The sequence below is a fragment of the Melozone crissalis genome, unplaced genomic scaffold, assembly GCF_028551555.1.
Source record: "Melozone crissalis strain CALT ecotype California unplaced genomic scaffold, PUWL_Pcris_2 ptg000006l_1, whole genome shotgun sequence".
In the NCBI taxonomy this organism is placed as follows: domain Eukaryota; kingdom Metazoa; phylum Chordata; class Aves; order Passeriformes; family Passerellidae; genus Melozone; species Melozone crissalis.
Window position 1 is genome coordinate 21,851,871 of NW_026535784.1, and position 15,339 is coordinate 21,867,209.

Genomic DNA, 15,339 nt, shown 5'->3' on the forward strand with positions numbered 1-15,339 from the left:
CCACCTCCTTTTCAAAGGTGTGAAGAGATGGAGAGAAGGTGGGGGCATGCCTAGGTGTGGGGCAGGTAACAAAGTAAGGAGGCATACCCACACCTGGAAAACTTCCTGCATACCATTGCCCAGAAAGTTTACAGTCCTGCTAGTGACTGGTAAAGCCAGGATCCCACGTGGGATCATGAACACAGGGCTCTGGGAGGAGACAGCAGACACTGTATCCCATGGGGTTTGGCACTTGGAGATCCCTACTACCTCTAGCATTATACTGCCAACAGGACTGATTCCTGAATTATGGGTCTTAGTGCCATGGCTGTGATTACATGGTTGATGTTGCTGGAGTCCCCAAGAGCGACAGGGGGCCTGGAAAGAGCCCCATCACTCGGGTGCCATACAAATGGAGCAGTTGCAGACATGGGTCTGAGAAAAGATGAGCAGAGAGCAGATGGACACATGCTGTGGGGATTAGTGCACCGGATTACAAGTTGTTAGTTAAACTCTCAGATTTCTGTCACTTAATTATTCCTTCAAAAAGAAGACACAAAGTCATTATCATCTTCCTAAACGCCATTTAAATTCTCTTTTTAAAGACAGATGATATTTTGGTGCATAATACGAAGCAAATCTAATAGTCATTCTGTTTACAACCGGCTGTCCCTACACTGGCATAGTTTTTTTGAAGAGACATTATTTTCAGAAGGCAAGAGAAAAAACCCTTTTCACTCTGGGAATCCTTTGCACAAGGTATCATTGAATTTCTAAGTTTTGCTGAGAATTCACAGACTGCACAAAAGGAACCATAGCAAAATAATCTTGAAATATGAGTGATACTTCACCATATTGTGCTAGTTCCCTCATTTTTTTTTCTCCAGCTCTGCTACATAACATATTTCTTGTGCCTCTGGACAGGTCAGGCTCTACTGTGTTGTTTACTATGTTTAAAAACTTACCTATAACTTGCTAGAAAGTCCTGCTAGTAAGTGTTGCAAAGACTTGAACTCCTAACCAGAATGCATAGGATGAGGGCTAGGGGAAAGAGTAACAAGAGTCATAAATGTTCCATAAGAATATGGAATGATGTTTTTCTAATCTTTTTGGCAATTCTTTTTTGTGGGATACTTTTTTACCTGTTCAGTCATGTGAGTTTATATAGGGGATTAGTAGAATTCGTGGAAAATTTCTGGTGGTGCTGGAAAAACAGGCACTGGTGCACTTGCCTATTGGATTTAGCATTCATAAATCTTCATTGGAGGGAGATGGAGAGAGAACAAGGGCTTCCTCCAAAACCCAGACCAAAAAGTAATTAGTCTCTGCAGGTGGTCTGGCCATCCTTTGCTTCCTACTCTGTGGTGGATTTGTCAGGAAGAGGAGCAGTTACCTGACCTGGTCTTAATCCAGCATATACCTTAACAGCGACTAAAGCTGTGAGATGAGTGAATTAAGTCTGGAGTGTATAACCTCATCCCAAGTAATTATCCGATTGTTTTTCCTGAACGTCTGTTGTTATCTGTGTGGGTAGGGAAATTCAGCCTCTGAATGGAGCTGCAGAGTGTGTTTTTGCTGCAAGTGGAGTTGGGTTTTTAGAAATGTCCCCCTGACTCGGACATGGCTTTTACATGTCTAGTCCAGTTGTGCAAAGCTGTGCTGTGCATCAGAGGGACATGGCCATGAGTATTTGTAGGACTATTGAGCCTGCCTTCATGAGGGAAAGGGTTTGTTACTGCAGAACCTGTTAGCATTTACACACAACACAGTGATGTGCGTGGTTTAACAAATCCATCCTCAGGTCGCAGATCAATTATGACATTAATATTTATACTGCTACCTCTGCTGGGTCCTTTTTTCCTCTGCAAACCTGTTGGTGATACCCTACACTTGACCTTCCCACAGCCTGTGCCTTAGGGTTGGGTGCTTAAGTAGGTTTGGGAAGCAGGACAAGCCTGATGTCTGTCCACCAGACTTCACAGGCCGGTGTTGTCTGGGCAGTTTGGAGCCCACACTTACCCTGTGGGTCATTGCTGGGCTGGGGGGATACCCAGGAGGGAAGGGGAGGGAGCAGTTCAGCCAGCCAGGCATTTGGCATTTCCTCAGGGGCCAGTAAATGAGTTTGTTCTCCGTGTAGCTCTGGACACTTGGAATGAAGCCACTGCTGCTGCAGCTGAGGCTGCTGCCGAAAGAGGGGGAGCACGGCTCGGGCCAGCAGGCCGCTGTGCTCATCCTGCTGCCTGTGCCTGCCAGGGCTGGGAGCTGAGGCCAGGCCCAGCAGCACGTCCCCGTGGGCTGGTGAGAGAGGCTGCCCTGTGCTGGGGTGAGGGCACACACACGCTGGTGTTTGCTCCATGGCAGGGCCTGTGTGACCTGCCCAGGACTGTGCTCCTCGAGACTCGGCACTGGGGCCCATCCCAGGCCAGCACCTCCCTGGCAGGGCCCCAGCTGAGACCTTGCTGGCTGCAGGCAAGGAGTGATGACCCTGAAGGTTGTCCATATCTTCTGCTTTCTCAGTGCTCCCTGACTGGTCTGTTAAGCTAGTGCTGGGACAGCTACACCACACCACACTTCTGCTGTTTTATGCAGCTCATGTGACTTGTCACTTGAACTGCCCTGTGGTCTGTGGGCACCGAACAGAGTAGTTTTCAAAGAGGTGCCCATGAAGGGCCTGTATGGTTGTTCAGGAGCCCTTCTCAGAGGTCTTTGCCCTCTGTCTTCTCACATGCCAGAAGTTCCTCGCTCTGAACTTAGGAGTTTGAAAATCAGAGGTCTTCTTGCCTTAACCCTGTTGTTAGGCATCTCTTTGCCCAGAGTAAAGGATTTTTCCAGCTTTCCTGTTTACCATTCCACTGCTGGCTGGGACTTATTCTTTTGAGATCTTGGACTTTCGCTCTTCTTGTTTGAGCTACTGTACCACAGCTCAGACATACACCTGCAATTTGAGGTAGCAGATCTGAAATTAAAAGTTGATTTTTCTGCCTTTTTATTCTAGGATGGTTGTTTATGCATTCAGTCATGGAAGCATATATGCAGGATTAGTAGACCTCATGTGGAAAATTGCTTGGTGACACTGGAAGAATGAGTGCCAGTAGAGTTTAACACTGATAAATTCTAATTCCAAGGAGGGCTCCTTTCAGACTGGAAACAAACAAAGTAATTAGTCTCTGCAGGTGGTCTGGCCATCCTTTGCTTCCTACTCTGTGGTGGATTTGTCAGGAAGAGGAGCAGTTACCTGACCTGGTTTTAATCCAGCATATACCTTAAGAACAACTAAAGCTGTGAGATGAGTGAATTAAGTCTGGAGTGTATAACCTCATCCCAAGTAATTATCCGATTGTTTTTCCTGAACGTCTGTTGTTATCTGTGTGGGTAGGGAAATTCAGCCTCTGAATGGAGCTGCAGAGTGTGTTTTTGTGTGCAAGTAGCATTTTCACTGGCATGACTCTGCTACTACACACGGATGTTGTGCAGTCTTGTACAACTGTGTGGCATGAGCAAACAGCACAGTTATTGTAAGCTAAGGATTACTCATAGCAATGAAGAGCTGCTCCAAAAGGGGAAGGGATTGTTACTGCAAGATCACCTCAATACTTGCCTATGTTCTTCTGATATTCAAGTAGGTCCAAAACAGTGAGAATTTATCTGGATTTTTGACTAAGAACTCCATTTTTGTAGGCTCACTAAGACTTTCAAATCATGGGTATGCTATCTCAGCAACCCCCTGATTGGCTTGCCCCAACAGTAGAGCTAAGGAAGCCTAAATGTGCTTCTTTCTCTGTGTAGACAGTTGGGGAGTGGTTGGGAACAGTGAACTGGGGCTGCTAATTTTACAGAGGTTTATTTTGTGAGAACGTTTACAACATTGTGTTAGGGCGTGTTCAGTGAAAAAGAAGCTAAATAGTCAATTAGAGCAGCTTTGGTGACTGGGAGATTGGTGCCTCAGTGAAACTAATTTGGTAGCATTGGGATAGAATCTTGAAGAATAATTTGCATGGGGTTTTTTATGTAAGAAATGTTGAATTGGCACTTCAGGTAAAGAAACAAGCAAGTATGGAAAACGTTCTGATGCCTTCATTAAACTGGACACTTCTAATTCAAGAGTATGAGTGGAGCATCTGAATATATGAGAGAGCAGTTATAAAAAGATAACTGTTGAGCAAGGAAACTTTAGTTCTTGGCAACATACTGAGTAAATGACAAAGAATGATTAAAAGTGCTGCCACGTAGGATCAGACTCATATGTTCTTGAATTTAATTTTTAAATAGCTTGGGTCTGTTCCCATTCAAAAGCCAAAACATTGCAGAAAGTGGTGCATCTGAAACTTTAGTTTCCAAAGGTTTTTTAGAGGCCAGTTTCCACCTGCACTGGTTATTTTCTCTGTGTGCCAAAGGCCTTACTAGCCAAAAGGTGTCTGTAGAATTGCACACTTCGGCTTAATATTTTTAAGAAATAAATCCCAAAAATATTAGAATATTAGTTTCACATATACAGCTATAAATAATAATTTTGCTGCAGAAAAAAAAGAGAGTGTTGTATTGACAGACATTCTATTTTGTGCTTTTTTTTTTTCCAGGTGGTGCACTGTCAGATATGGAGTCTTTACGGGTAGTGAATAAAGGGGAGGAATTAAGGCTGACGTGCAACGAGGAGGGACCTGTGACTTGGAATTTCCAGAGCTCGGACCCATCAGCAAAAGCAAGGAGTTCTAACGAGAAGGAGTGGTACACCAAAAATGCAACAGTCAGAGACATAGGCACATACACATGTAGAAGCAAAGGGAGTATTGTCTCCTCTTACTATGTTTTTGTTAAAGGTAAATATCAATGAAGGCATTATTTTTGCTTCCCACCCCTCCCCTTCCCCCCCTGCCCCCCTTCCACAATAAATCTTGGAGGATGGACTGAATTTGAAGTACAGTGGGAGAACACAATTTAGTAGAATAAATCTTCCTCCCTGTCCAGTAGGAAGAAACCTCATTCTCTGCTTTGCTTGCAATGGCCTTTGTCAGCAGCACAAAGTTCTGGATGAGTTCCTCTTTACATCCCCATTTGTGGTAAAGTTTATCCAAGCTCCCTTTCTAGATAAGCAACCTGATTCTGTTGCATGAGTCAGTTTTATCATGAAGAAGCAAGAAATACATAAAAATGTCTTTTTAATTCTATGCCATCCATCAGTATGGAGTCATGTAAAATTTGGTCCCAGGCTTTTAATTTACTGAGGCAGTCAGCCTAAAGGATTTGTTCTTTTGAGACTGTGCTCCCAGGCCTAAGCCAGCAGACACTGATGATTCCTCTGCATTCAGCCTCTGATGTACTTTGTGACTGATCAGAAATGTCTCAGACAGGGAAAAAAGTGCTCCTGCTCTGACACATTTCTCAATCCTTTATTGCTCTTCTTTGTGCAGTGTTTTCTTCAGATTTCTTCTCTGCTGATATATGTCTACATCAGCTGCCCCCGAGCTCACAGTTTACCATGCCTGGCACTTTCCCAGAAAAATGATTATTTTGCTTCTCCTTCACATAGCTCTGGTGGTCTTCCTAACCTGTTGATGGAAAAGAGTCCTACGGCATCATTCTTGAAGACAGCATTCCTTGATCAGCAGGGGTTGTCTCAAAGGGCCCCCTCTGAACCCTGCTAGTCCTTTGAGAATTACTGCAAGGTTATCTCCAAGACAGGGAGATACCAGCACAGGAAAGTACAGCCCAGCAAAGGTTATTTTCATGACAGAAGATGTCTGGCATAGCAGCCACACAATTTAGAGTGCTCCTTTAACTGCTCCTGAGTTCTCCAAATAGCCATGCAGCTACCATGGATAAGTTTTCTTAACTTTCTGTTTTTCTCTGAGACTGTGACTAAAGGAAATCTGACATGTGGTAAACAATCTTCACTTTACCTACCCTGATTTTTTTCCTGAAGGTTATGGTAATTATCTCAGACAGCTATGATCATAAAGATGTTTTTGCCTTCCGTTGCATGAGTGACTCCTTCATGACTCCTTCACCTCAGGATTGCAGGCAGCTCTCCTGAGCATGCTGACCAAAGCATCAGTGAAATTGTTGGCCCTCATGCAACACGTTATTATCTTTTTTCTCATTTGTGTGCAAAATGTGCAACCCTAACTTTGACAAGTTCCTTGCAGTAAAATAAGTATGTTTGTGAGGTTGACCATCATTTTGCATCAGGCATGGTTTAATGACTTACCTCACCTGAAAGATACTGCCATATGCTCTGCTGCTTGTGGGGTTGCCACAAACACCTCATTGTACTTTTCTGCTTGTAAAAGTGGAGTGAAGAGAGAACAAGACCAAGAACCTCGATCCTACATAGTGACACCTAAAATGGTGGCATCTGCTGATATCTTATGTTCTTCTGAACATACTAAATCCAAATTTCTTCTGTTTCTGTGACCAAGACTGACACAGTGTTGACAGACTGTGGATGTGGACCTGCTCTCCTTTCTCTTTTGGCAGAAAGTACCTTTGTTGTATCTAAAAAGCATATTTTTTCCTGATCCAAGCAAGCCTAGTTCAAACTCCTGCACAAGAGAGAAAAATTTCTTGGTTTTGATCTCAAGTTTTTTCAGATGGAAGCACTGATAAGCGCTGTCATGTGTTGGAAACTGTGTTCTGCAGTATGCCCAGAAGGCAAGTACAACCCAAGATGTCCATGGGGTAGAAGGCCATGAAAGGAAGACCATGAGCATGAGCAGCCTTGTTTGTCTGGATACTCTGTAGGAAGTCCTTTCATGTCTTTTCACTCTGCTGTTCCCTTCCAGATGGGGATTGAAGATGCAAGGGGAGCACCTCAGCAATTCTGCTTGCTCCAGTGAAGACCTTGGCTGCAATTTCAGTTGTTAGTGAAACAGGTCTTTGCTCCTGCTGTTTTCAAAAATGTCTTTCATTTTTTGGTAGTTGCTGGGAGCCATACTTTCTGCCTAATGAAGATATCTTGGTTCTGTCCATATTGGAGAAAGGGGGACTGAGTAGAAAGCAATCAGTCTGTTAGCAATTATGTCTGTTAGCAGGGACATTTAGATGAGCACTTTTAATCCATCTTCTTGCTGCTCAGAAGTGACAGCTAGTCATAGCATTTCTTTTAAGATCTCTGTGTGCAAATGTCACATTTTGGTTCTGCTCAGAAATTATTTTGGTTTTTTTTAATTTCTTAGTAGTCTCCATCCTCTAATTGTAGACTGATGCTTCAAAACCTGTAGTTTTTGGGAGCTTCTTGGGTGGTAATATCAAATTCAGCTAAAGCTACACCCTCATGCTAGGCTAGAAACCAGCTAGTAACTTCTCTGTTTGATGATGAATAACACCTGATGTAGTGAATTGCTTCCATAAACCTCCCAGGCTTCATTTTCAGTCTGGTACTTCTTGTCTTAAACCAAATGCACATTTTCCATCATCTTAAACGAATTCTCTCAGTCTTCTTTGGTAAGCCATGGTTTGTTGATCTATAATCATTCAAGTTGTAAGTATGTTTGCAAAAAAGAAAGAAAACTTTTCTCTCTGTTTTTGGTTTTCAAATTCATTCTACTCTGTAGAGAGGGCAGATGGAATCTCAAATAAACTTTTACAGAGTGTTTGTCATCACATGTTCCTTTATTTGTGTGTTTGCCAGCTTCTTAGCATTTCAAGGTCATGACATATCATGGGCTTCAACTTTGGTTGTAGAAGTGTTTAAAGTACTATATGTTTGTGTGTTGTGGTTGGCTGAGATGAAATGCTATAGGAAAATTACCTTGTGAAAGATTGCATGATTATTTTTCAATCAGATGTGCTGTTTGTATGCCCAGTTTTTCTTCTAAGGAGGCTAAAAATAATCTCTGCTTTCAGGGAGCGGAGAGAAAGAGAGAAGTTGTTTGCTGCTTCCTCTGGTAGCAATGTGTGTTGATTTAGATTATGTATTTTACAGAAGTGAAAACCATAATTTAGGTGCTTTTCAACTTCCATTTGCTCATAAATTTCTTCCAAATCCTCCTGTGGGCATAAAACCTTACAGCCCTGCCACTAGCTAAAAGCAAATTACTTCTAGTGGTCTGTGAAAATCTGTTTACTGTTGTGGGGATATTTTGGACCTAAACAAGGCAAAGAATGCCCTTCATCTCCAAATAAAAAAGCAGTAAGATTATTTTTAGTTCACATGATTCTTTAGTGTATCTGGTATGGAATGCTACTGCACGTCTTGCAGTATGCTGCTCTTGCATGCTGCTCTTTTAGGAGAAAATTTTATGTCTCTTGGTAAACATGAATTAGGCAATACTCAGTTTTACTGGCTGAAAGTAAAACTTTCTTTGACAAGTGCCCAATTGTAGAGTTAAGGTAATCAGAAGTTCCCATGCCAGCTTGTCTGACAGATCTTTGTGTTTCTTCACAGATCCAAATGTGCTCTTCCTTGTTGATTCTCTGGTCTATGGTAAAGAAGACAGTGACATCCTGCTAGTGTGTCCACTAACAGATCCAAATGTTACAAATTTCACACTGAAAAGGTGTGATGGCAAACGTCTCCCCAAAAATATGATGTTCATTCCCAATCCCCAGAAAGGCATCGTTATAAAGAATGTGCAGAGGTCGTTCAAGGGCTGCTACCAGTGCTTGGCCAAGCACAATGGAGTTGAGAAGATATCAGAGATGATTTTTTTGAATGTGAGACCAGGTAACACAGGATTTTTGCCTTCTTGTAGTGAACCTGATTCCCAGGAGGTGTAGATAAGGGCTGTGAAGCCCCACTGCTGTCCAAAGCAAAGCTCAGAAAACTTGCTTTGGGCAAATTGTGTCAGGGCACAGATTGATCTCGTGACAGCTGTGCCTGGAAGGTTTAGCCATGATGAGCTTTGTTTTCTGTTCCTGGTGATTTCCAGGCATTTTTAATCATTATAAGAAACTTGGATTATGCTGTTAAATTCTGAGGGCAAACCAGCACCCTGAGGTTTGTACAGGTTTGCACAGGCAAAATTATTTCAGTGTGTGACTACTGTGTCTGTTGCCCACAAGTGACAGTAGCAGGAACTGATTGATGGCATTGAAGAAGAGGGATTTGGTAGATAGGCAGAGCTTATGGAAGGAGAAGGTCTTTGTCTTCGTGATATTGAGTGAAGATGGTCACAACAGCAGCCGTGTACACAGATGATGATGGGGAATGCATTGTGGCTGAGCTGCTACATGCAGCACTATGCTTGGCAAACCTGTTGGTGGTACCCTACACTTGACCTTCCCACAGCCTGTGCCCTAGGGTTGGGTGCTTAGGTAGGTTTGGGAAGCAGGACAAGCCTGATGTCTGTCCACCAGACTTCACAGGCCGGTGTTGTCTGGGCAGTTTGGAGCCCACACTTACCCTGTGGGTCATTGCTGGGCTGGGGGGATACCCAGGAGGGAAGGGGAGGGAGCAGTTCAGCCAGCCAGGCATTTGGCATTTCCTCAGGGGCCAGTAAATGAGTTTGTTCTCCGTGTAGCTCTGGACACTTGGAATGAAGCCACTGCTGCTGCAGCTGAGGCTGCTGCCGAAAGAGGGGGAGCACGGCTCGGGCCAGCAGGCCGCTGTGGTGTTTGCTCCATGGCAGGGCCTGTGTGACCTGCCCATTCTGTTTGGAGGTGGGGCAAGAGTTTGAGGAGTGAGGGCCATCTCAAGCATGGAGTTTGCAGCGGCAAGTTTAAGTCCTTTTTTTCTGTTGATTTGGAAATTCAGCATTGTCTGTCTCAGTGTTGTAGTTACTGTGCTGTAGAGTTTGGTCCTTACTGAGTTCACCAAGTAAAACTCCCACTTTCTCCTTGGCTCAACTTTTAAATGCATTGGAGATGCTTTGATGGGTAATGTTTTTGTAGTTATAACCACGGCACTCAGACCCTCAGATGTGAGCTTCTGGTACTGAAAGACTGAAGATGCATCCGGGAAACAGGGAGCTCTGCAGGACTACTCAGACACACAGCAGCTATGATAGCACAGGGACTGTTTATGTACAGCCCTTCTCAAAACAATGAGGGGCTTTATAGACTTAGGGCTTTTTTTTGGATGTCCAGAGATGTTTCTGGCAGATGAGAACACAGAATGCCTTCTGCACTGGCATCCTTCTGTCACTTGGGTACTGCCAAGTGCTGAGGGGGGTTTTTGTGCGAGCCTTTATATCTAAAGAGGGCAAACATGTTTCTTTGTTCTCTTCTGTAGCTTCTTACAGCAACATGAGGAAAACATTATTGTTAAAGTACAAATGGCTGAGATGCGTGGGGTTTTCCTAAGTTTTGTACAGTTTACCTAAGGTAACTACAAAAGTTATGTCTGAGGCAGAAAGAGAGTCTGGAAGACCTTGTTTAATACATGCTACAGTCTGATACATTCACAGTCTGTCTTCCTGTGTAAAAGCCCTAGAGCAAAGTTAACTGGAGTATAATAAAAGAGAAAGATTTTAAGAAAGGATAAAGAAAATAGAAAAACAAGCCATGAAAGGAACACAGGAAGAGTTGAAGAGCTTTGCAGAAACAGGACACACATAGTCCTTAGATTCACCTGACTGTTGACAAAAGACTTCCTGAAACAGAGCAGGGTACAGCTACCCCACATCTGCATGTCACCACCTGCTTCTTGGGTGACTGGGAGCCACCCCTGTAAGCAGAGGTTGTGGTGCTTTCAGGCAAAAATGTGCAGAATTCCTTGAGCTGTACCTGTCCTTCTTAGGCTCTCCATCAGGGACCTGTTAGACAGTACTTTCTGTAATGTTTTGTAATTAAAATCTGTAGTTAATGCTGGGCTGCTGTTCTTCAGTAACTGATCCTCACTGTGTTTTCAGTTCCAGAGTGCTACTTTTTAATCATTGTCACAAAATTAATCATCTCATTCATGGTTCAACATCATTCAGGTTTCTTCATGTGAGTTGCTATGCTCTAACAAGTATTATCTAACTTTTAAGTGTAATTTGAAGCAAAGTTGAAGCAGAAATTTGCTTGTTGTAAAGGAACAACTGTGTAATATGTTAAAAATTTTGAATACATCTCAGGGCCTTGATTTTATTGGAAAGTTAATTAATGACTGTTGATTTTTATCCCCCCTGGAAAAGCTGAGACTAATGAAAAGTAATAAACTTCTAAATTGTTTTCCAGTTCACAAAACTCTTCCTGTCATCACCTTATCAAAAAGCTATGAGCTTCTCAAAGAAGGGGAAGAATTTGAAGTTACATGTATAATCACGGATGTGGATAGCAGTGTAAAATCTAGTTGGATTCCTCTCAAAAATGGGGTAAGTTCCTTTAACTCATGTATCATGTGTGCCTGAGCTCAGTACACAGACTCTCTGTAGGCATTCACATGCTTGTCTTGGGTACCTGATGCTGTGTTGATTTGGATTTGTTGCATTTACAAAGATTCGGTATCCCACAGACTGGTGAGAGGGTAGCAACTCCTGTGCCCTTGAGGATGGCTGGGAGGAAAAGCATCTGCATGGGTTTCTCTTCCCAAAAAGAAATTAAAGTTAGGCATTTCAATGTGAAGTTCAGGTGACCTCTGTTGGGCTTCCTAAATACGGAAGCGTGGAGTGCCTACACATCACATTGCAATCAATGGGAGCTGCAAATATCAACACATGGACTGCAAATTACATATTCTAGTTGTTATCATTAACAGTGAAATACCTGCTAATTAGCATGGGGTTGTGCGTGACAGGAATAGTAGTAGGCATTCATAGGAATGATTAATTCATTTAAATTACATGGTGTGCCTCACTAACAGGAAAAGCTCTGAAAAATGAACCAGTGAACTGGCTTCTGTCTGCCAGTGATAGATGAAGTTACTGACTGGTATCACCAAGTTAAATTATTGAGAGGCTCAGTGCTCCAGGAGTTTGATACTGGCAGTGCAACTATTCTGCAGAAAAGGGGCAGAGAGATCCCCTTCCCTGGTAAGCCAGTGTGCTGCCAGCTGTGCCTTTGAAATGAGCAGCAGGCATTGGGTTATTCTTGAGAATGTTTCTTGATCTTCTGGGTATACCTTGAAATTTAAATTAATTAAAAGCCCTTGTGAAGACTTTTAGTAACTCGTGCCATATACTTTCCCATGCTAATTGACTGATCTTTTACTGCTAATGTTAGTGCCCAGAATACATAATTCTCAGCCCATGTATATGGAAGAGTCCTGTGGTATTTGGGTAAATCACATCTCCTTGGGCACATAACAAACAGGAGTCCTGTTCCCTGGGGCTGGGCATGCTGTGCTTGGCAAATCCACCAGCTCTGGCAAAGCTGTTCCTGCTAAGTGCTCGCTGCTCCAGAATCCCACCCCACAGCTCTGAATGTTGAGAAGGTCTGAGTGACATGAAGGTGGCTTGATGCAGATGCAGATCTGCTTTTGTTCCTGTGCAGGAACTTCATCTGAGAATTCATTTCTTCTCTCATTTCCCTCCCTTTCCTGTGTTACAGATTGATGAAATTGAGGCCTTCCCTTCATTTTTTGTACTCTATAACTTTTTATTTAATGTGTAAAAGCCACAAGGAAAGTATTTTCTCAATAAGTTTGACTTTTCTGTCCTTTCTAGTAAATAGTAGGAGCTGCTGTCTTTGAAATACTGACTATCAAATTAAATTTTGTATTGAAAGAGAATGCAAAAATCTCATCTTTAAGTAGATTCAGAATTACATTTTGTCCTGAATGGATGAGAGAAAAAAAAAACCAAAATGTTTTTACATGTATGACTGAAGTTATCACCACTTTGGAAAATTAGGAGACTGGCTATTAGCAAGCACATCCATACTGAATATACTTTTCTTGTGATTTTTATAAGTCAGGAGGAATCAAAATTGCATTGAGAAGCTTTGATTTGTCTAGAAGCTCTTGGAACATCCAAGAATTGCAATAATTCAATTAGAAAATCATAACAAGTCCAGGTCTGCAATTGGTTTAATCAGTGTAAATTTATCAGTCTTTCCAACCATACCAAAAGTTCTCACAGAGACTAAAGTCAGCATCTCAAAGCATTTATTTTTTCTGTGCACATGTATAGAATCATGACATATTTAAGAGAATGAAGTTTCCAGTTTCCTTTAAGATTAATAAATTGATATTGCTGTGGACCAAGAATCAGAGTGGGTACCAGTGGGAGGATGCTGTGTATAACCTGCTGCCAGCAGGGCTCTCTGCAGCATGCCTGCAATCAGGAGACGCTGTGGCCTTGGAACATAGAGCAACATGGTTAAAATGAGCCCCAGGATGTTAAATTCTTTCTTGTCATTAGCTGGGAAGCATTGCAACCATTAGAGAGTTGCTGAACTTCAGGCACCATTTGAAGGGTGAACCACACTTCTGAGATGCAATGACTTCATACAAGAGCTTCAGCTTCTGAGCATTAGGAAAGTCAGGACCAAGTGGTCATTTTGCATCAAGCCCTAGAGTTAGAAGTACTCTTTAGTGTGAAAATAAATGTGAAAATACTCTTTAGAAGTGCAAATAAAACTTTCAGTTGGTTACTCGCCCTCCCACCAATACTCACCTTAGTATTGGAAATGTGGCCAGAATGAGCTGGATCTGACCTGGGACCCACCAGCCTTGTCATCAGGTAATGGGAATGTTTGAAGAAGCTAGAGGTCCAGTTCTTTTTGTCTTGGGTTGGTCTCCTCCATTTGGCTCTCTTGGAGCAGGTGAGCGTAGTCCCAAATTTACCCCACCCCCACTCCATGTCCCTCTACATTCTTGCCTTAGAAGGGAGCTTGAGAAGAAAAGAAAAAAAAAAAAAAGAAAGAGGGGAGGAGATAGGGCTTAGGAGAGGACATTATCTCCTAAAGGCAGCTGATCACACACTTGTTTTGCATGGAGAGATTCTAGTGACAGGTTTGTCGTGCTGGCTTACTATTCCAGTTTAAAGTTATGAATATTAATATGGCAAAGTTATAATTACTTCTATTTTTAATTTATCTAGGAAAGATGATGCATACACAGTGTTTTAGATGTTAATTGTTTTTTACCGACAGACTGTTAAAAGCAAAAGCAGAAATGTGCGTGATTATGGATACGAAAGGAAATTAACATTGAACATCCGTTCAGTGGGAGTTAATGATTCTGGAGAATTCACATGCCAAGCACAAAACTCTTTCGGAAAAACCAATGCCACAGTAACCTTGAAGGCTCTAGGTAAATACTTCTTGTAAAAATCTTAACATTTCTAAGAGCAGGAGATGAAAAGTGAGAACACTGGGGAGTCTTTCCTTCCTTCTCTCTCCTTTTCCCCAAACCTCAGCAAGTTAAGTAGGTTTTCTGTAAAGGTTATTGCTGACTGGTAAAATATGGGATGGCTCAGGAAGTTGTGGTGTGTATGACTGCTTTAATTTCCATAATCCTTTGCTAGTTTTTGGAAAGTGATACTAGAACAACCACCCAACAGTGTTTCTGTCCCTCTGGTTTGTCTCATCCTTCCTGGTTTAATCTAAAATTTAAACCGGTTTTAACAAAGCAGCTAATTTACCTGCTCCTGGTACTGTCCCTGTGCCCAAGTAATTTGGCAGTACAAGGGCAAAGCACATCTTCAATGCCTGCCTTCCAAGCATGGGGAATCTCACTGACAGAGTGTCAGTGTGTTTTATGTAGAAACTCTAGTTCTGCCTCTATTTAAAATAATGCTGTGAGCAACATCGTGGTGCACAAAGACAGCATGAAATTCTTCCAGAGGTCACCCCCTTGTTAAACCCACTGTCCATCATTCTACATGTTTTGGATCATGTCCCTAAATAGTGAGCAAACTCCCTTCCTCCTCTTGTTTAATAACAGATGTGTGTAGAGTCTGCTATATATTAACTTGGGCGGCACACAGTGCCTTTTGAATTTTAAAGCTGCTGAAACCTGCTCATTTGATAAATTGAGTACAATTAAGGACATATTGGTATAGTTAATAAGATCATTCTGGTCTGTGTAGTTGCTACAACTGTTTCAGTTCCATTCAAGGGTGTAGTAACTAAGGGAAATGTAGCTCTGGATTCTTTTTTTCCTTTTCAAATCCGTTTTTCCTTTGCACAGACACGCACTCCAGCCACACTGCTTGTTTTGCTTTCCCTGGTAACGTAAAGAAAACAGAAGTGTTTGACCTGTGTGGGTCAGATCTTCAGCAAACAGGCAGAGGTTTGAGTGCCCTTAACCTTGCTGTGCCGGTCGAGGGGGTAGGGCTCACAATGAAAGGGATGTTTTCCTCATTTTTTTACAGGAGAGACTACATTCATATGTAAAAGAGTGAAACAGTGTGAAGTATGAAAGAAAATCTTCTCCCCAAGGGGATCAATGTGAAAGCTTTTATTATAAGAGGAGGGAAGTTCTTCACTACAGAAATTCTTAGTACTACTACATATGCAAATGTAGCTTTAAAAAGGATTGACTTAGGAAATCTGGGG

At 42.4% G+C, this 15,339-nt stretch overlaps 1 protein-coding gene across 1 annotated transcript in view; it reads left to right on the forward strand.

Annotated features, from left to right (window-relative positions):
• The window catches only part of KIT (KIT proto-oncogene, receptor tyrosine kinase), a 55,407-nt gene that overhangs the window by 13,867 nt on the left and 26,201 nt on the right, over window positions 1-15,339 (forward strand). Inside the window, exons 2-5 of the mRNA XM_054295318.1 lie at window positions 4,557-4,796; window positions 8,363-8,641; window positions 11,077-11,213; window positions 13,933-14,092. Of these exons, the coding sequence (XP_054151293.1) occupies window positions 4,557-4,796; window positions 8,363-8,641; window positions 11,077-11,213; window positions 13,933-14,092 (816 nt within the window). The remainder of the gene's footprint in view (window positions 1-4,556; window positions 4,797-8,362; window positions 8,642-11,076; window positions 11,214-13,932; window positions 14,093-15,339) is intronic.